This window comes from Lichtheimia ornata (genome assembly GCF_029851405.1).
Source record: "Lichtheimia ornata isolate CBS 291.66 chromosome Unknown scaffold00007, whole genome shotgun sequence".
NCBI classification, from domain to species: Eukaryota; Fungi; Mucoromycota; class Mucoromycetes; order Mucorales; family Lichtheimiaceae; genus Lichtheimia; species Lichtheimia ornata.
Window position 1 is genome coordinate 13,790 of NW_026695327.1, and position 20,397 is coordinate 34,186.

The following is a 20,397-nucleotide window of genomic DNA, read 5'->3' on the forward strand; positions in this document are numbered from 1 at the left end:
TCACCCCATGCGATCTCTCTCCCTCCCTCTCTCTCTCTCTTAGTCTCATATCCATCCACTTTTTTTTGCAACCTTACATAGCTCCCTCATTCTCACGCATACCAATCCACGGATGAAACCGGCTTTGCATCACATGCATTTCATCCGATCATGAATAATACAAATCTCTCTTTCTCTCTCTTCACTTTTTCAACCCAATTGTGTTTCTCTGTCAAAAAAATGCAAAATAATATTTGTGTGGTGCGATAATGGTGCTGCATGTGTAAAAGTGTGAGTGAGTGAGTGAGTGAGTGTGAGTGTGAGTGTGAGTGGCTGTATATTACAAATGGGAAGGGTGGTCGGTATGTTGATGTGGTGGTGGTGTGGATGGTTTTAAGAATAAATAAAAGAATGAGATGGGGGAGAGAAGAAATGATGTGTGTGTGTGTGATCTATGCATCGCCATCACTTAGGTGAAAATTGTTGCGTTGACGTTGCCGTAATAGCCTCCTCAGGAGAGCTTCTTCTTCATCAATTTCATGTCGTGCAATGGATACAAGTGGCCGATCAGCAATAGCGAGTCTGTAAACACGGCCATAATCATGGACAGGACCTTCAAGGTCACGACGATGCCATCCCAGCTGGTACGCAGCCCTGATCATACGCAATGCGAATTCCTCACGTAATACCTTGCTTGCATGATTACGCTTATAATCATTGACAGCATCCTCAACCGCTTGTACCATATCCTCATCGGCAGTATATAAATAGGCATTGTAGGTCTCGGAACTGGTGACAGTGGGAATACGCGTTTGCTTGTCACGAATAATATGAATATCACGTTCAGGCTCAGCGGTGGACCATGTAGCGGCTGCAGGTCGATCATGCAAGTAGGCAGGGACACTATTGCTGTTCATGATCACGGGAGCACCAAACCATAATCCTTGGGCAGCTGGCATACCAACAGGATCTTCATTGACCACAAACGCAAAATCGGCAGCGGCACGTGCAAAGATATTCCATCGTCGAAATTCCTTCGGGGTTGCCATGGCAATCACATCGCCTTGTGCATTCAATTGATCACATCGTGCTAAATCTTGATCACTACCACTCTCAGGTGCAAGCACAATAAACTTGACATTGTTGGCGTGGAATGAACGTGCAGCATTCAAAAGAGAGGGCATCGTAGCATCATCAAGTGTACCCACATACACGGCTAAAGGTCGTTGCAAATCCTCCTCCAACAACAAGGAACGCTTGACAAGGAAACGTTTGGCGCGATCTTTAGATGTTGTCAAATAATCATTGGGCAATCCGGATAATGGCCATGCAATACGTTGCTGTACATTGGCTGGATACTGATCATTGTTGCGCATAATGAGATCGAGAGCATATTCTGGATATCCAAACTTGCGAGTGACAAGGCGCGAATCAGTGAATGGATTGAGTTGAGTAAGGTCAAGGCCATTGCTGATGCCATAGAATCGAGAATGTTGAGCCTTGCGCAAGACACTTTCCATGACAAGCTCCTTAAGTGGGAAATCAAGTCGGCCTTCTACCATATCGGATGCCATAGGTTCGCCAACAACCGTAACCATGGTAGCATGATCCATACCAAGGCTTGCCATAAAGACACGTGATCCACGCGTATAAGGTTGCATGTGCTGTTGATCTCTCAATTCGTCTTGGAATTTGTTGATGCTGGCAATGCTGTGAGTATAGCGTGATTCATCGAGATAGTTATGCATGGTGTATACAACGGCGGGAGGTTTACGGCCCAATTGGTTCAACATGCGTTTGTCATGCAAGTGCTTGGCGATATAGCCAGTGGATGCACCATGCAAATGAACAACATCGATATGGGGAGCCAATCCAAGAGGAGCGAATAAAGAAACTTCATCGACGGCTGTTGCTTGATGCGTCAAAAAGGCGGAGGCTGCTTTGGCAAAGAATTGCTCGTGCCATTCATGAGGCAAACCAGTTGCCTGTGCATTCCATTGATAGATCTGGGTGGGATTACGTGCACGAAAAGCTTGACTGAAAGGGCGTCGATTGCCAGGACCAATCAAATACACGGGGATCCGTTCATTGGGTGCGTATTCGGTGACATTGACACGAGGATTGAATACATAATCCATACGCCATACGCGAAATTCAATAGGTATCAAGCGCTTCTTTTTGTCGCGTACATCAATCGTCAAATCGGTCACCTTTTCAATGTCGTACTTGTTTTTCAGGAACGAGTAGTAAGGCATCACCACACGCACGTTGGCTTCGGTTCGTTGTTGCTGTGCAGCGGCAAGTGCTGTCACCGTGACACCCAATTGAGTCGATGTCGCAGGTCCAAATTCCTTGCTAACGTGGTACACAATGGCGCCTCGATCAATAGGCAAAGTGCTTGCATCAAGTTGCTTATATGGAATAGGTGGATATTGACGAAGAGCTATATACACAATGATGAGTCTTCTTCCAATAGAGCAAAAGAATCGTAATAAAAAAAGCTTTACCAATGCGTAGAGCAGGTTGTTGGCCATGTAACACCTTGGATCCAGTGATCAACGCCAGTGCCTGAAAGACACCAAATACAATCAAGAGGAGCGTCAAATAGTGCCACCACCGCCATTTTCGATCATGACGTGAAAACATGGAAGACGACCGAGGCATAAACGGGTTGCTGTTGTGTTGTTTGCTGTGAAATGTCGTGTTTAAACCAGCTGGATTCAGGTTCCTGCGGTGGAATGGCAGATCGTAGAACTTGGTCTCGACATTGTTAGGTGGTGGCGCCATGTCGAAAGAATGGGGAGTATATATTAAAGAGCGGAGAAGAAGGGAAGAAGAAGAGGAGGATAAGTAAGGGAAGAAGAAGAAGGAATGGGTTTGGATATAAAAGGAGTGAACAAAGAGAGTTGTTATGTGGAAAGAAAGAAAAAAAGAGAGAAGAAAGAAAAAACACACCAGCGGGTTTATTTTACCACAAATGGGTCTAAAAATACTTTGTTCAACAAAGATGATGCCAGTAAACGGGCGATAGTGTAATGCCGTGAGTATGAGGTTGGATGTTGTGTGTGTGTGTGTGTGTGTGTTCGTATGTAAACTGTATAGTACATGTGCGACAGTGGCGCATCACTCCCATAATGGTCCCTTGCCACGAGTCTCTTGCCCCTCTTATTTCTCAACAAACTCTAATCATCATTACACACACTCGCACACACACATCACGCAGATCTTAAGTCGCTGCTTGTTAACTTGCGGTGTAAAAAAACAGGGTCAGTGAAAAGGAGAGAGAAATGATGAGCTGATTTTGATTCATGTGAAAAGTTGACGAGAGAAACCTCAAACCTGATATCAAGTTCCCTGGTGTGGTATGGCGCACAATAATGAAACCCAAAAGCTTTTTGATGCTCATATTGAAAATTACCTAAACAGTGAAAGATCAAAAAGCTTGACCACATCTTACTTTCTGCAAGGCGATAAGCCCTTACCTCCCAATAACTACCTACCCCCTTTTGCACTTTACACATTTGGGAAATATCAATATCATTAGACGGGGCGTTCTTTTTATTTTTTTATATCCCTCCTTTTGAACTGTACAAATGCACGCTAAATACAACGGGGCAGGATAGAAAAGGGCTGGATTGGCTGGGTTCTTTCTAGTTCTAATGCATAGATAAAGCAATCCTTGGCACGTTCTAATCGATCGGTCTTGCGATACACTTGCCCAAGATACAACCTAACATGGATGGATGATGATGATGAATAAAAAAAATGACAACGACTTATCAATCCCGACATCCAAAACATCCACATCTCTAAATATATATAGACCCAACATATAAATAGTAGTATGTACATACCAAGCTTCGGTACAATTCCATCCGTTGCTTCTAGTAACGAATTCCAAGAGCCCTTCAGCAACTTCGAGGTCACCATGTTGAATGTAAGCCTTGGCCAGCCACACACGACATTCAACGTCATTTCCATCACATACTAGCCCTTTTTGGAACGCAGCGATCGCCGAGTCGATTTTGTTCTCAACGAGACGTAATCTGCCAAGCATGCACCATACACCTGCGTTGTTAGTCCAATCGACATTCTCCGCTTCTTCAATCGCCTTGAGTGTCTCGTTCACAAGACCCAACTCGAGAAAGCAGCTGGCTGACAAGAGCCACAGGTTACACAATATGCGTATGGATCGTCTTTGTCGCAGCCGGCAACGTGCTGTGGGTTGTGCGTCCATAGTAGCGGAGCCTACAGAGCCGTGCGGAATAATCGATGCTGTGCTACTCAATGAAGGAACCGCACTATGCAGCGATGACACCGATGCCTGCATTGGGTAGCTGCCACGTGCTATCATTTTCCCAAAAACCACGTTGTGTATGTGTCAATCAGCATTCAAACTCATGTACGCATAAACCATTTTACTCACTTGTTGAATCATTTGTTGTTGTTGTTGTTGTCGATCCATTCACTTTCTCGGGATGTTGTTTACGTAATTTGCTCTTGGATCGGAAAAGATGCAATGATGGATGAAGACGACCACGATGATGATGTGAAGAAGAAGAAGCGCCAAGCGGGGTAGGTGCTGTGCGAATGGTATCATCACTGCCATTGGAAGAGGATGTGCTACTGCCATTTGTATGCCATGTACTGCCACGTGTTACGCCATTGGTCGTTGTTTTACCATTGGTGATCACTGGTGCTGATTCTTGAGCTGCTATTCCCCCTGATACAGATTCGCTCAAATTCCCTAATGATCCTGATACCACCATGGGGTTCCTTGATCCAGCGCTGACATTGTTGCCATTGGACTGATATAAACCACCCGTGCCTTCATCCATCTCTTCTGGGATAGCGATTTGACCATACGTGCTGAATACACCCTTTTGTGACTCCAACGCATCTTGAGCTCCACGTGCCACATTCAAAAGCATGGATTGTGTCATTTGCAACAAGACACGTTGTTCCAATCGATCGAATCCAGGTCTCGACCCAAGATCTTGGGGCTGTTGATCATCACCACCATCTTGATCACTGTTATTGCTGCTTCCATCTTCAGGCAAATCATCCGATTGCTGTATCCGGTCTAGGCTCATTTGACATGTCCGTAACGCTTGCTCCAAACCACCTTGAGAAGGACACGAGCATGCTAGCACCAACAAATGCCATGATGGTATATGATCAGGATTCATCTGTAATGCCTTGGTGATCGTTTGGATAGCAAGATGGACATCACGCATGGTGCCTTGTTGCAATGCCAATTGATAATACGTTTGCCATGCATCAGGATCCATTGCTGTTGATTCTTGGAGGAACTTGAGTGCTTCACTGTGATACTGCGAACGAGTGGGAGGATCCGTTGCTAAAATGACAATGACAACAACAACAACAACATTGTTAGTAAACAAGAACTATGCAATGCAATGCATCATTTGTGTCACATTCCCTTTTTTCCACAATCCAATTTTGACAGCAATGATGTGTGTAGCCCCACTCCCAACAAGAAAAACTTACTTTGATTCGCTAATAACCCATACGCTGTACCAGTTGCCCTGTACACATTGGCCCCCAGGACTTTGTGCTCTTGCTGAAATCCTTCCGATTGGAGGTTGAATACGGCACTAGCAATCTCGCCTAACTCCACAGCTTCAGGACCATTCTCGAGATCTTGACACAGCATTTTGATTCCCGCCAATAGCACTCTCAATGTGTCTTGAGTCGATTCTTTCTCCACAGTGCGACGTGATGCAATGGATTTGGTTGGCTTGGCAGCGTTATGCATATCCGCAAGTTCACCACCCGCGCTCTCTTGCACCAATTGTCGAATATCCTCCTTTTTGATAGCAGGTACAGGTCGCGTGTTGCCTCGACTATCAATGGCCAAAGCTTCGCCGTGATCTCGTGATGCATTGCGAGCATGTGACACAAGCCCCACCATGTAAAGATACGCCTGCAACGCATGATGTGCTTGTTTGTAGTCGCCCGTCATATATTGAACATGGAAGAGGTGTCGTGTAATTCGAGGTGAATTGAATGCCTTTTGTGTTGCACGATTCAAGCCCTAAAAACAACCACATGTCAGATGGCTTAACCATCACCCCCAAGTTCATCATCACCACCTCAATTTACCTCTGTAAATCCTCGTAAATCATTCACAGACCATGTAGCTACTGATGGCGTTTCCACAATCTCCCATACTAAATCAGCATAGTCCAAAATGGGCTGATTCACTTGATTGGCACGAGGGAACTTTGCAACTGACAAGATCATCTTTTCATACAGGGCGTGGAGCTGGGTCACCTCAATCACAAACATTGCCTGCTTGGTGCCACTATCATCGTGATGAGTATGCGTATTATACACCCTTGAATGTTTCTCACCTTCTCTCTGATGGGCAATATTCTCCTTTCCGATACACATTACAGAGATATCTGAGCGATTGTTCCGCCATCTTGATTCGTTTGGATTGTCGCCATGCCAACGGCTGTGACGCAGTAACACGCTGATACGCTCGTAACATCTCGAGTGTTGATCCCACATCTGCTCCCCTATCACATCCACCATCGTCATCAGATACCATAAAAACATTTCCTATTATACCTCACTCTCCCTTTACTTACTCATATTTCCATGCTACCATAGCACCTCGGTATAAACCTTCCTCAGCCCATTCAACTAGAACGCGTTCCTTGGCAGTGAGAGCATCCTTGACAACCGTTGTGACCGAACGATAGGTATCAAAAGCGAGTGGCATATCCCCCATGTGTTCAAAGCCAACAGCTACAAGCCCAATGTCAATCCATCCATGTATGTATCCCCTCCTTTGTCTCATGTATATATATACCTTTCATAACCCTGGCTTGTAAAAGTAAGACTGCATTGTACCCAGCATTGACGTCTTGTCGTTCAAAGGACAAATGTGACACAATATCAACGGCCTTGGTAAAATCGCCGCATGCATAGTACGACCTTGCAAGTACAACCTTTGCAAACTATAATCGCAGTATTGGCACGTGGGATGCATATAACCATGGAGTATCTATACCTCTCTATCTGTGGCTGTGGCTGTATCCGTCATGTGGATAACCGATTGCAATTGGTGCCGGATCGATTTGACTTGGTCAGCATTCAACAATGACGACGACGACGACGATTGGGTATTTTGAACGAGTTGTGCTAGCGATGCTTCGGCTACAATGGTCTGTGCAAGAACTGCAGTGGCTGTCATGGTCAACAAGGACGGCTTCGGTGGATATATATGTACTATACCTTCTCCTTTGGGGTTGTGCTTTCGATAACGGCGTGCCAATTCGGGCATGAGTTTCCAGTTGCCTTTGCACCGTGCATCCTCAATGTCTTTGGCGATTTGTATTGCTTTGGATGTCGTCATGTAGGTGTATGACAAGTGTGGGGTATACAAAGAGTGAAAGAAAAGTGACAAGTGTGGTGCGGGAAAAGCAAGAGAAGAAGACCAAAAGGAAAAATAGGATATTGTATACAACAACCACGCACACTCACAACAACAAGACGAACAATGTGAGCCACGCCCAGGTATGTCTGGTCTAAAAAGGGATTAGAAAGGAACCCTTGTCTCATGTTTCCTCTTGCTCTTTTTTTACACCTCTCTCTCTCTCTTTTCGCTCTTTGTATTATGGGTGGTCCCAGCATTCGGCACCGATCATGGTTAAAGAGATTCTCCGTACAACGCAACGGGATTACGGCTGCCGAGACAACGACTTCAAAATAGAGACACTTACACACATACAAAAGTCGGTTGATAACACGGCTTTGCGTTCTCTTGAAGCACAATAAACTCCAACGTTCAATAACAATCCCCCCCCTTTTTTTAATTCAATGCTGAGGAGTAACAAAAATGATAATGATGGCCATACGACAACGTACGTAGGACAATGATCCTCATCTCACCCCCTAATTTAGGCAACGCATAACGCCCTTGGTGCGTTAAACACAAGGGACTTGTGCAACATTCAATGGGAAACGAGCCATTGATCAGCATTTTAATCCTCCTCCTCCTCTTAATATTCTCTCTCCTCATGTGCATAATACCACGACAACGTTGTGCTCATCGATACAACCCCGATCTATCATTTGTTGCCATGACGTTGCTATGGATCCAGCTAAAGTACTACTACTAGCGCGCATGCATGTATACCTATATCTATATATGTAACGAGGCTGTGTTGTTGGTTGTGATGTAGATGATAAATGATCAAGCCGCATTGTGTTGTAGTATGCATACATCAGTGGATCATGCTTCCAACCCATCACTGTCAGAGCGTTCTTGCATATACATGATACCTTTTTTTAGATCTACTGTTTATGCGTTACCCCACGTGCATGAATATACACTCTCTTTCTATCATGCCGGTAAATAATAGAGATACAAAGATGGATGATGATGATGATGCTGGTGATGCTAATGAGGTCCCTGCAGCTTCGATCTCAGTAACCAAGCAACACCATCATTTCAACCAGCCACTGCAACCCGCTTTCTCCTAAGCAACCGCTAACTTGATTATAGTTTTGGCGTTTTTTTGGTTCTTTTTCTCCAACATGATTACGTGGCGGGCGATGGGAGAAGAAAAGAAGGGTACAATAAAAGAGAGGAGGAGATCGATAATTGTAGCGCGAAGAACCATCTCCTACTCCCTCCTTCCTTTGACGTCAATGCTACTTGTTGAGGGCGACACAATGATGCGCACGTTCGCCTATCATATGATACCTGAGGTGTTGCTTCTTTGTTTTTCTTTGATTCATTATCAAATGCATGTCAATGAACCTGCTTGTGCGTTGGATTCCCATTTCTTTATTGGGGTTCTTCGCACACGATACGGTTCATCATCTTGGTAGATACCATCATCTGAGAACAACAAGAGTAAAAATATACATACTCACACAAGGAGCTTATGAATGCTCGTGTGTACGCTAATATGCATATCATGCAACGGCCCTGATGATCCAAACTTTAATGCCAACACGACATCTTCTTTTTCCTTCTAGTTGTACCCCCCTAATACTCACACACACAACCCCTTGTTGCAGTGGTGTTGGTTGTGGTGGCTTACATCACATCTTTTTTACCCAATTATGGGGATATCGTACACATGCGAATTACGCCTCATCTCTTCGCATAGCCCCTTTCGTTCTTCTTATGAGCAAAGCCACGATCCAATGCTGGTTATAGGGTGTGCTTCTGCAGCAGCAGCAGCAGCATCAGGGAGAGTGGCGATGGTGTTGGATTACGTGGACAAAAGAAGGAGGAAAGCATTTCATTCAGCAGTTTTGGTAGGCACTCTTGGCTACTTTCTTTTTGTTGGTGTGTCATTGTTGCCGCGGATTTTTGTTTGCCGATGATGATGACTCCTGTTTCCTCTCGCACGGTCATTAAAGATGCCATATGTAAATAAGATCACAAGTTTGGGTGTTAAAATCGACATGCAGATCCTTGTTTCGTAAATGAAAGATGATAGGGTGGCATATTACATACAGCTTGCATTGGATGATAAGAAAACTAACCACGGGTTCTAAACGATACAAGCAAGAAGGGGGAGAATGGAATGGGGGAAAAAAGGGGGGCGTGGACGTCGTGGATATGACTTTCGCGCGTATACAGCAGCAGTTTTTGAGATGATGATGATAGATGAAAGAGAAGAAAAAAGATGCCATGATTTTGATCCATCGTCTAAACGCCTGATCCTACAATGTTGATGAAGAAATACATAAAGAATGATGCTATATATGAAAAGCGTGCCGCAGCGATTAAGATGATTGAATGATGGTACCGCAAACGCACCGAGATAAAGGACGAATGGATTGGACATAGATAGATGCTTGATGTGTATGTGTGCTTTTGTTGCTTTTCAATAGTGGGCGTGGATATTGATGAATGATTGGGTTATTGGGTAAACATGTTGCGCATGATGCCTTGGATATCGTTTTCGAGTTGTTCAATTCTGACCTCTAATTGTCGTATCTGCAAGAGATTCTCATCCAGGGACAAGAGCATTTCATACTCAATTTCCTCTTCCATGAGCTGCTGTTCTTCGCCTCTGGTGGATGATGATGATGATTGTGATCTTCGAGGAGGACGTCCTCGAGGTCTACTACCGCGACCTCGTCGTGATGTACGGTTGTTGTTATTGTTTTGGATCGCTGATGGTGGTCTTCGAGGTGGGACATAAAAGGTATCAATTGCAATGGTTCCAGGTATTGGGAAAATGTATTCATCGCTTGGATCATCGTTATTAGTGTCGTTGTTGTGGGGCACCGCATCATATGAAGAACGCAATGATCGCGACGTGATACAAATGTGTATCCATTGGTCTCGTAAAAATCGTAGTTCAAACTCGTATCTTTGCAAGGTAGCTGACATTGCACGTCGCATATCCTGTGACCATGATCCCGTAGATAAATGATGATGCCGTCGAGTAGGATCCACTGAATGCCGATGATGGGTAACGAATGCAGCTGTTGATGATCGACTACTTGATGATGTAGGTGACAAAGGTGATGAGGCTAATGAAGGTCCTGTTGTAGTAGTAGATGGTACAATGGTGGGCAACATCATCATATTATCCGAGCTCGATCGCGGTCGTCTTAATGCTAACATGGCCACATTGGAAGAATGCGCCATTGATGATGATGATGAAGATGGAGCATTGTTTGCAATCATCATCATCACATCTTGCTCGTCATCATTATTGTGGCTGGCGTCAATATGCATATGCCAATCTTCTTCATCCATCCTTTGCGTAAGAATGATAATGCCAGTGGTTCTCGATTTGTATATGTCAGAGAAATCGTGCACACCAAGTCGAGGGGTTAGCTCTAACCGTCTCTTTCACGCGTTTGGGTCGTTTGAATGTTGAAAATGGAAAGTTGTGGTAAATAGTCAACAAGAAAGAGTTGTGCAAAAGGTAGAGAGAAAAGAAAGAGGGAGACGATGGCTTGCTCTTGGAACTATATTTTATAACAGCGCAAGAAAACGTACCGTTCTTGGACACTCCTCCTCCTGTTCCTTGCAACACCCACGCACTCACACCGCACTGTCGATCCCTCTTTTGGTTATGGGTCTCAATTATGGAGTCGAACTTTATGTTGACATGCTGTGCAAACGTTGGACAGCATAAGCACTTGTTTGTGTCTCGTCGCTATTGTTCTTTTGCTCAACTTCATACGTAAACATAAACCTCGCTATAAAAAAAAGGACATAGGATCCGAATTCTTTGCATGTGTGCGTGCTCTCAAGCTATTGTTATTGCTGGTGCTGAAGGTAGCTTACAATGTATGGCTTTGCGTCGACTTTTGTGAACGACCTTTCAACTTGCTACGTTAGCGATAGGGTACTAGCAACAGCAGGCTGTCAGATATGCTTTGTCGATTAAACAAACGACTCCTTAGAGCTGCCTGTTTATTAAGCGAGCTCGTGGTGATTGATTTACGTTTTGACGTCTCTCAGGGTCTTTTTGTGCAAGAGGTGCGGCGGGTGCGAGAATGGAAAGAGAGGCGAAAGAATAGATGAGAAGAAAAATCTAGTGATGTATTATGTGTGGCGACCCAAAAGAAAATTTTTTTGTTGCTTTTGCCCATGGTGTGTTGCTTTATCTTGATATGAGAAGGATGGAACACTATTAGTGTGTATTGTTTGAATGGGTCATTGTTACTCGAATTACTAAAGACGTGGGATATCCGCTATGCTCAAGCGTGGTGCATGTTTTTGTGCGTGTGACAGAATATTGAATCAAGGTCCCATCGCGAACCGCCTCCTTGGTCCTTTTTTCTCTCTTTCCCCTCTCTCTTTCTTTCTCAAGATGGGCATAAGCTAATGTGTGTGTAAGAGTGTGAGTGTGCTGATTATCATCTTAGATATTAAGTGATGCATCCTTAGAGATATGTATGGAAATAGAGCGGAGCCCGGCTACCTGGAACCATGTCGAATGAACGTGCAAGGACAATATAGGATGCGTGCGAGCTGCATCTGCCTGTTGCCTTTTTGGCCAATTGAGCGAAAGCAAATTGCAAACACCATATCCACAAACTCTTTTACCCCAAGAGCACTGTAGCCATATCCGCAACTGCATTACCACACACATGTAACACGTTTACTTGCGCTCTCCCAACAACCATGACAACCCTACTTTTTTCATCTCAGGGCATCAAACAAGATGCTGTGTAGTGTGTGTTAAGCTCTCATCCATCATCATCCCTTATAGTGAGCTTGCTCCTCTTCAACACCCTATTCCTGCTACCATACATGTAGCACTCAACTCCTCTTGAATTACGGGTACTTCAGGACACACATACACACATACACACACTCGAAAATGATAGGGGTATTAACCATGGGATCATTTGACACTCATCACCACCACCACCAAACATAGCTTATTTAGGTTAAGGATAATTGAATAGGATGGATGGATGAATGTATGGATGGCCAATGATTTGATCTGGATTCATCCCCCGTTATCTCATGTCAAGCCATAACCCAATTTCCCAATACATTAGTTGTTGGGGCAAGTCGCTGACGCCATACCGCCGCCGCTGCTGGTGCTGTATTTGTCACTGATGTGTCATTATTAAACGAGTGTAATGTACCATGTCGGAAGCATGCTGTGCTACGCAATAAAGCAACGATCGGCGGAACATCCTTGTGGAAACCATGCGCACATCATGCTTTTGAGTAAAACTCAACCCTCAATGAGAAATTAGCAACAAGCGCGCGATAAAAAAAAAGCTTATCACTTATAATGTTGAAGGTTGCAAAGATGCTGATCCTTGCTGTTGCCATGCCATGCATTGTTTTTTGGTCACAAAAGATTGGCTACATGATGTATTGCTTTGTTGGTATGTATACAAGAAATAAGAATGCCATATAAATGATGTGTTGTGTGGTGCATGAACGACGTTGAATATATTGACGAGGGTGTGTGTGTGTTGTATCACTTGCCCCGGTGCATGTGGATTGGGTCCAGAATGCTGGATAGCTCCTCTTTGTACCACATACAAGGTACACTTGAAAAGCATCTGTCAGGGACGTGGATTTACCGATCCTTAACTCAATCCACAACGTACATACATCATCATCCTCAACCCCCTCAACCCTGGTCGCTTACGTTGATTGCGCCATTGATTCCTTTTCTGTAAAGTCTAGGCTTAGTTGAATAACTTGGACTTGTTTCTACTACCCCCACCCCCAGTTGGTAGCATAATGTATACCACATTTTCGGATCTCCTGGATGACGATGCATAAACGTGGTTTCTGTTACTTCTTAGCCACGTTATTCTCTTTCTTTATCTCCTCATTCATTCTCCTTGTATGTATACCAGAAATGATACCTGAGGCGATATCATCATCTTCATCAACTCCTTAAACCACTGGTTGTGTTATACTACACATCAGCCACACGAGCCATTTATTGCATTCTTGGAAACGTAATTGGGCATGTTGGCATGGATACGGTTGGGTGGGGGATTTTACGTGGGCGTCGTACCCGTGATTTCTAGATAATGCCGCTCGCTTACTTTGAAGTGCCGTGAAGATGAAGATGAAAAGCAGCAGCAGCAACAACAACAAGGCATATCACCAAATTGGGTATTCGCTGATAATATACATCGCATGGATCGCATTATGGATTTTCCGGAATGGAACAAAGAGAAACAATGGCCAATGTTATGAATGGTTGCCTTCCTTCCTTCCTGATGGTGGGCGGTTGTTGATCGTGATTAGGTCACATGTCCCAACTTTCCCAGGTACTCTACATTTGACTCATTCATATCGGTGGACAGTATATCCGATGCATCTCGCCTTGTCAGCATCCATTTGCCACAACTCTACGCACAACGTAAGCATAAACGAGTACCTCTTCTTCCTCCTTTTCTTACCACTCTTGACATTAGCCCTCGCATGTTCCGTTCATTCCGCTCCGCATCTGCACTAGCCGCACGCGCCACCATGGTAAGACTTCATGTGGTTGAAGGGACGTTGTCATTGAAGAGGGGTGAGTGTGGTGCTCATGGCTCTCTCTTCTTGTACCTTTAGGTTGCGCGTGTCCCTGTCCAGCAGCAGCAAAAACGTTTCCTCAACATCCATGAATATCTCTCAGTGGATCTCTTGCGTAAATATGGTGTCAACGCGCCTCGTGGTCATGTTGCAAAGACTCCTGAAGAGGCTCTTGATATCGCAAAACGCCTTGGTATGTTCGAAGCAAGATGATGCGACATTGTCAGCTGATGATGGGATGTTGTTAGGGTCTGATGATTTGGTAATCAAGGCACAAGTACTCGCTGGTGGTCGTGGCAAGGGTACATTTGACAATGGCTTCAAAGGTGGCGTCAAGACCTTCTCCACGTAAGATAATGAAAGTGCATCTTGGTGGTGGTGGTGATCTTTTGTGCTGATGTAACGTTGTTGTAGGCCTGAGGAAGGCAAAGCATTGGCTGAGAAGATGCTGGGTCACAAGCTCATCACCAAGCAAACCGGTGCTGCTGGCAAGCCATGCAATGCCGTTTACATTTGTGAACGCAAATACGCACGCAACGAGTACTATTTCGCCATTCTGATGGATCGCAAGGCTGCTGGTCCAGTGATTGTCGCTTCTTCTGAAGGTGGTGTTGATATTGAAACAGTGGCCAAAGAGAACCCTGATGCCATCATCACGCTCAATGTGGATATCAAAAAAGGATTGACCCAAGACCAAGCCAAGGATCTGGCCACTCGTATGGGATTTAGTTCTGTGGCTATTGACAGTGCAGCTGAGACCTTTGTCAACTTGTACAAGCTGTTTATCGAGAAGGATGCCACACAAGTGGAAGTAAACCCACTTGTACAGAGTTCGGATAATCAAGGTAGCATTGTGTATCCCTGATTCGACAACGTAGATACTTATAACGTGTTTTAGTACTTTGTATGGATGCCAAGCTCAACTTTGACGACAATGCCGAGTTTAGACAACAAGATATCTTTGCCCTTCGAGATTTCACTCAAGAGGATTCGCGTGAAACGGCTGCTGCCAAGTATCATCTCAACTACATTGGCTTGGATGGACACATTGGTTGCTTAGGTGAGTATATGGGATATACAAGGTATCTTTATTTTGACACGTGATAATAGTCAATGGTGCTGGTCTTGCTATGGCAACGATGGATATCATTCAATTGCACGGTGGTAAACCTGCCAACTTTTTGGATGTCGGTGGAGCTGCTACCCCTGAAACGGTCAAGGCTGCATTCGAAATCATCACATCGGATCCCCAGGTGACATCTGCCTTTGTCAACATCTTTGGTGGTATCATGCGCTGTGACATTATCGCCCAAGGCATCATTGCTGCTGCTAAAGAACTCGACATGAAGATCCCACTGGTGGTGCGATTACAGGGTACTAAGGTTGAGGAGGCTAAAAAATTGGTATGTTGCAAAAGAGGAGAGAGGGCGTGATTTAAGGAAGCAAAGACGGGTTCATTGATGACACCATCTTTACAATGATAGATTGCCGATTCAGGTCTCAAGATTTACGCTAACGACGACCTTGATGCTGCTGCCAAAAAAGTGGTCAAGTTTTCTGATATTGTCAAGACTGCCAAGGAAGCCGATATCAATGTCACCTTCCAATAGCCAATTGTCTAATATAGTCTTGTCATACACATTGCAGAAATATGGCTTTTATAGTAAAAGGTGGATAGATTTATTGGATGAATGATTATGGGATCAAAACCTGATTTGGGGCTGCAAACTTGAGTTACCACGTGATCATGTGATCCACTCTCTAGTAGAAAGCAATGCCGCACACACCCAATTTCTCTTTTTTTCCTTTGGGGACATCCCCCCTTGGCGTCGGATCGTTTGTACATGCTGCTCGTCGCTACTGCACAGGGAACAAATGGTTCCCTTCCCAAAGTATCGGCGATACAAATACCGTGCTGATTCTCGACCAGCCACAGCAGGCACACCATACGTTCCTTTGGACCTTTCGCTTGCGTTCCAGATATCGGCAGAAGAACAACCAAAGAGGCGCGACCTTGAATCGCGGTGGTGGTGATAGTGCTTGTTGAATGGAGAAAGTGTAAGGTGTCAGTATACCCCGGGGTGGACGATTGACCCCTACGATCGCGTACCTTGGCGATCCATTGACACCAAAAATCACACGCGCGTGGAATTCCAAGATTCAAAGCTTCATCGGTGGAGAGAAGTGAAAACAAGAAAGACGCCTATCGGCTTTGCTTCTCTGGTGTGCGATAAATAAGGCGCATGGATACATCCTTTGTCAGCACACGACAAAAACAAAATATGGGCCGTGGCGGTCTCTACGTGATATGGATGTAAGTAGCTAGCTTGGTAGTTCATGTTGATAATGCTTGAGCTAACAATCATCTATAGTTGACTTAACTCCTGTGGATAGGACCTGTTGTCTGCTGATGACATGGCAACGCTGAATCCTGGTGGACTACGATTAAATCACCCATCATCGTCATATCTTTTTTTCCCTTTTGTTCTTTTCGCTGCTGTTGGGTGCTCGTTGCAAGTACCCAAGATGCCAACTTCTTTTTCGACACACACTACATCAAAAATCATCCAAGGGGAGCAGGGGTATATCATAGCGATATCGCTTGGCTCTCACATCAATAAATGGTCCACAAATTTTTATTTCTTTTCTGAAATCCTTTGATACGCATGTTCTACTGTGATGTCATTCATGCCAACCTCTTTTATTCCATGGATACGCTGATTGTGAGCTCACTAGAGACTAATTCCAACCACTCTTTCATGGACTTATAGCTCGTTGATTCTATTTGACACGAGTCGTCTAGTGCAACAATGTCCTCATCATACATAATAATTGAGTTTCCTTGCTTGCTTTGGTTTTATTACATCTATACATGTTGGCTCTCCTCTTCTACAACCAAGACGAGCGATACCTGTCCTTGATGAAAATGTGCAATCTCAGAGATCACATGAGTGTAACCTGAAAATCGATGTTTGCATTATCACTCTCATCATGTAACTACAAGCGTACCTTGATCAACAACCAAGAATCGGCATGCATACCTCAACTAGGGATTCATTTCAAAGGGCACATCATTCCACTGTATCAGCCGATAACCATCGCATGGATGCGATGTCAAAACAATGTTGCTTTGTTGTAGGATGGTGGCGGACCTTCACTCTCTCTTATTGATAGATACACAAATACCATAGCAACAAGGACACCTCTCATCCAAGTGCGTTAATTTTGTTTTCAAAGGCATAGAATCGAATAAAGAAAGCCATAGCATAGACAACATGATGTGTGGTGGTACCCAAGAGTTGATCTTTTTGTGCCATGATGAATCGGTAGCCTATACCAGTTTCGGAACGGAGCAAAACAAAGCGAATGAAAACGTCATCCTTTTTGAGCAACCATGAATTTGGGGGGAGGGGAACATGCTCGTATCGCAGTTTTTGTGAGAGGGAGGACAAAGAAGGCGTTCTCGGGAATAAAGGCAACAATGACAGTAAACATGAGCCCCAGGTCAACGATGGTGCGTATGTGTGTGTGAATGAAATCGAAACAATTATGGATGCCACAATCAATAACAACAACGGCCGGCTACACAAAAAAAGTCTTGAGATTAAAGGCACACCACCACACACGCACATGTATGCATTTGTCAACTATACAACAAGTATCGGATCTCCAGGTCCCTGCGGCACCCATTGTATACATATATATATATATACATGTGTGTGTGCGTTCTTCTTCTTTTTACTTGCACCATGCATAAGATCCGAAACAACAAAAAAAAATCAGATCATACACAGCTGCTACTGGATTTTTAAGTCGTCTCCCCCATAATTTAGAATTGACGTACATTTACACATGGGATGCAAAAAGCGTAAATTGATATGCGGGATAGTCACTGGTGTTGTTGTTGTTATTGTGTAGCAAGATGAAGATACACACCACAACATCATCACACACCCCATGATGCCTGTACAACATGGAATGGGATGAACACAAGGGCAGAAGCATGGAGAATGGTGATGTGCCCTGCGCCCCGAGAGAGAGAGACAAGATAATACGATACATGATCCGCACCAATGGTATGAGCAAGAAGGGTAAATGGGAAAAACTTGTTATCGTATTATTACTTGTATGCAACAAGTGAGGATGATGGTCTATGATAATGATGATGAACTCCCCTTTCTATACCCATTTTTAATGCATCATGTATGTAAGAGATGGCTTACCCCGAGAAGGATGATGATGATGATGCATGCATATGTGTGTGTGTGCGTGTGTCTCTCTTACACACCATGGTCGCCCTACTTCTGATAGATCAAGTTACACAAAGCATGGAAAAAAAGATCAGAACAAATGCAATTTCAAACACTTGAAACCTTTTCTCAGCTTGGGGGGAAGGGAGCACAGTTACACAAAATGAAACAAGCAAATGGGTTTGCCATCTTTTTATATAAGCAAGTGACTATTATAAACTACCAAATGGAAATAAAAGGGCGAAAATAAACAATGGGCGATGACAGCGGGAAATAAGGTGATTGGGGGAAAAGAGAAGAAAAGAGGAAGAGGGAGGGAGGTAGAGAAAGAAAGAGAAAAAGGACAGCTTGTGGCCGGCTGATGTTCCGAACCTGACGTTGCAGTATTTTTTATCGTCCGTGTATGTACAACAAGAGAGAGAGAGAGAGAGAGAGAGAGAGTAAGGGAAACAAAGAAAAAGAGATTAACGAAACTTTTTTTATAGCCAAGGTCGCCAGCTTTGTCGACGGGTATTGTCCTCTTCGATCACAACACGCCGCCTTTTAGCTGCTTGTTGCTGTTGTTCTTCATATTCTTGGTCACAGCGTTGCACATAATCAGCAGCCATGGCAAGAATTTCAAGCGGTGCCATGTCGGGTGACAAAGTTGGATATGGGGATGTAGGCGTAGAGACATTGGATGAGGACGAAGAGGATGTGCTGGAGTAGGAATCATAAGGATCGGCAGTAGAGGATGATACTGGAGGATGTTGATGATAACCATTGTTGGATGGTTGTAATGGTGGAGGTGGTGGTGGTGCAAGTTCATCCACAGCGGGTGGCCAACGACGTTGTGTATCATAATAAAAGTAATAACGATCACCATTACTACCAGGATTGGTGGTGGTGGTGGTTGGTTGGTGATGTTGCTGTATCATCATTTCTTCATGCCATCGTTGTTGTTGCTGTTGTTGCTTTTGAATCAAGAGCTGTTGGTTACGTTGTTGTTCTTGTTGTCGAACACGATTATATTTTGCACGACGATTTTGGAACCACACCTAAAGGGGGGGAGAGGGAAAGGAGGGGTTAGATTAGAGTTGGGTTCCATGCAGGCAAAAAGCGGGTGGATCATATGATGCCCCATATGGCAAGCCGAAAAATTTTCAAACATTCATTTACCTGAACTTCTCGGTTTGTCATGTTGAGCTCGGCTGCCAACTTTTCTCGCAATTCATAATTGGGTGTGTCGGTCTGCTCAAAGAGTTCAGACAATCGTTGGAATTGTTCTTGTGAGATTCGCTTTCGCTTGGGTTTACTGGGAGCTTTTTGGAGGATGATGCAAAAACAAAATATGAGCGCAATTAGAATTTAGTGCATTATGAAGCATTTAAACAACCCATCTACCCCCACTCGCAGCATCTTTGGGGGGACCAAAGGAGGCAAGAGGAAAAGATATATTTACCTTCATGAGACTTGATACGTAAGTTTTGACGCTTGTTCGATTGGTCATCATCCTTCGAATCTTCAGCATTAAGCAAAGTATCAATCTTGTTATTGGAGGATGCATTGTCTTGAGATGTGGGTGATAGTGGTGACGATGATTTTTTTGTTGAGAGTGGGACTGCCTGATGATGTTGATGATGATGATGATGTGGCATATCGGAAGAAGTGCTTATCACCGGGGGAGGAACAACAGCAGGAGCAGCAGCAGCAGTGGCCATCATGATGATTTGATTCGTATACAAAGATCAAGTATTGGTAGTGGTTGGTAGTCTTTTAATGTACTTTTTTGAAAAGAGAAAGAGAAAGAGAGAGAGTGAAAGAGAAACAAAGCAAGAAAAAGGGGGAGGGAAAAAGAGAAAGAATGAGAGAGGTTAATAACTATCCGCCCCGGCTTTGATGCTCGGGCTACATTCCGACAGTTGACCTAGAGACGATTTGCATATAAGGAAAGACTCACTATTTTCCACAACAGGAATGGTCGCCCGCCAAAACGTTGCAGAATCCAATATGAAACGTCCTTCTCTAGTTCTATTATCCACTCACTTTTTCTCTCTCTTTGACTTGCTCTTGTTGTTCGCACACACACACGCACTACAGCAATCAATTCTATTTAACTCCTCTTACTCTCTCTTTCCTCTCTCTCTCTCTCACATTCCCTTTCTCTCT

The 20,397-nt window shown here is 44.2% G+C and overlaps 5 protein-coding genes across 5 annotated transcripts; 1 reads left to right on the forward strand and 4 right to left on the reverse strand.

The window, feature by feature from the left end:
* Positions 1-431: 431 nt before the first annotated feature.
* On the reverse strand, positions 432-2,766 carry O0I10_002411 (uncharacterized protein; the record flags this gene model as incomplete). Its single annotated transcript, XM_058482494.1, has 2 exons — positions 432-2,422; positions 2,487-2,766. The coding sequence occupies 2 exons, from the start codon at positions 2,764-2,766 to the stop codon at positions 432-434; spliced, it is 2,271 nt and encodes a 756-aa protein (XP_058346518.1).
* An 813-nt stretch (positions 2,767-3,579) lies between these two features.
* Positions 3,580-7,366, reverse strand: O0I10_002412 (uncharacterized protein; the record flags this gene model as incomplete). The annotated part of the gene is made up of 10 exons (XM_058482495.1): positions 3,580-3,709; positions 3,834-4,326; positions 4,406-5,338; positions 5,491-6,037; positions 6,106-6,307; positions 6,357-6,524; positions 6,597-6,756; positions 6,821-6,968; positions 7,022-7,188; positions 7,246-7,366. 10 exons carry the CDS (start codon positions 7,364-7,366, stop codon positions 3,580-3,582), a joined length of 3,069 nt encoding a protein of 1,022 aa, XP_058346519.1.
* Positions 7,367-9,892: 2,526 nt separating this feature from the next.
* Positions 9,893-10,741, reverse strand: O0I10_002413 (uncharacterized protein; the record flags this gene model as incomplete). Its single annotated transcript, XM_058482496.1, has 1 exon — positions 9,893-10,741. One exon carries the CDS (start codon positions 10,739-10,741, stop codon positions 9,893-9,895), a length of 849 nt encoding a protein of 282 aa, XP_058346520.1.
* Positions 10,742-13,903: 3,162 nt separating this feature from the next.
* O0I10_002414 (uncharacterized protein) lies at positions 13,904-15,609 on the forward strand (the record flags this gene model as incomplete). Its single annotated transcript, XM_058482497.1, has 7 exons — positions 13,904-13,954; positions 14,039-14,192; positions 14,248-14,347; positions 14,414-14,844; positions 14,898-15,059; positions 15,110-15,402; positions 15,484-15,609. The coding sequence occupies 7 exons, from the start codon at positions 13,904-13,906 to the stop codon at positions 15,607-15,609; spliced, it is 1,317 nt and encodes a 438-aa protein (XP_058346521.1).
* A 3,119-nt stretch (positions 15,610-18,728) lies between these two features.
* Positions 18,729-19,949, reverse strand: O0I10_002415 (uncharacterized protein; the record flags this gene model as incomplete). The annotated part of the gene is made up of 3 exons (XM_058482498.1): positions 18,729-19,286; positions 19,408-19,550; positions 19,691-19,949. The coding sequence occupies 3 exons, from the start codon at positions 19,947-19,949 to the stop codon at positions 18,729-18,731; spliced, it is 960 nt and encodes a 319-aa protein (XP_058346522.1).
* Between the last annotated feature and the right edge of the window lie 448 nt (positions 19,950-20,397).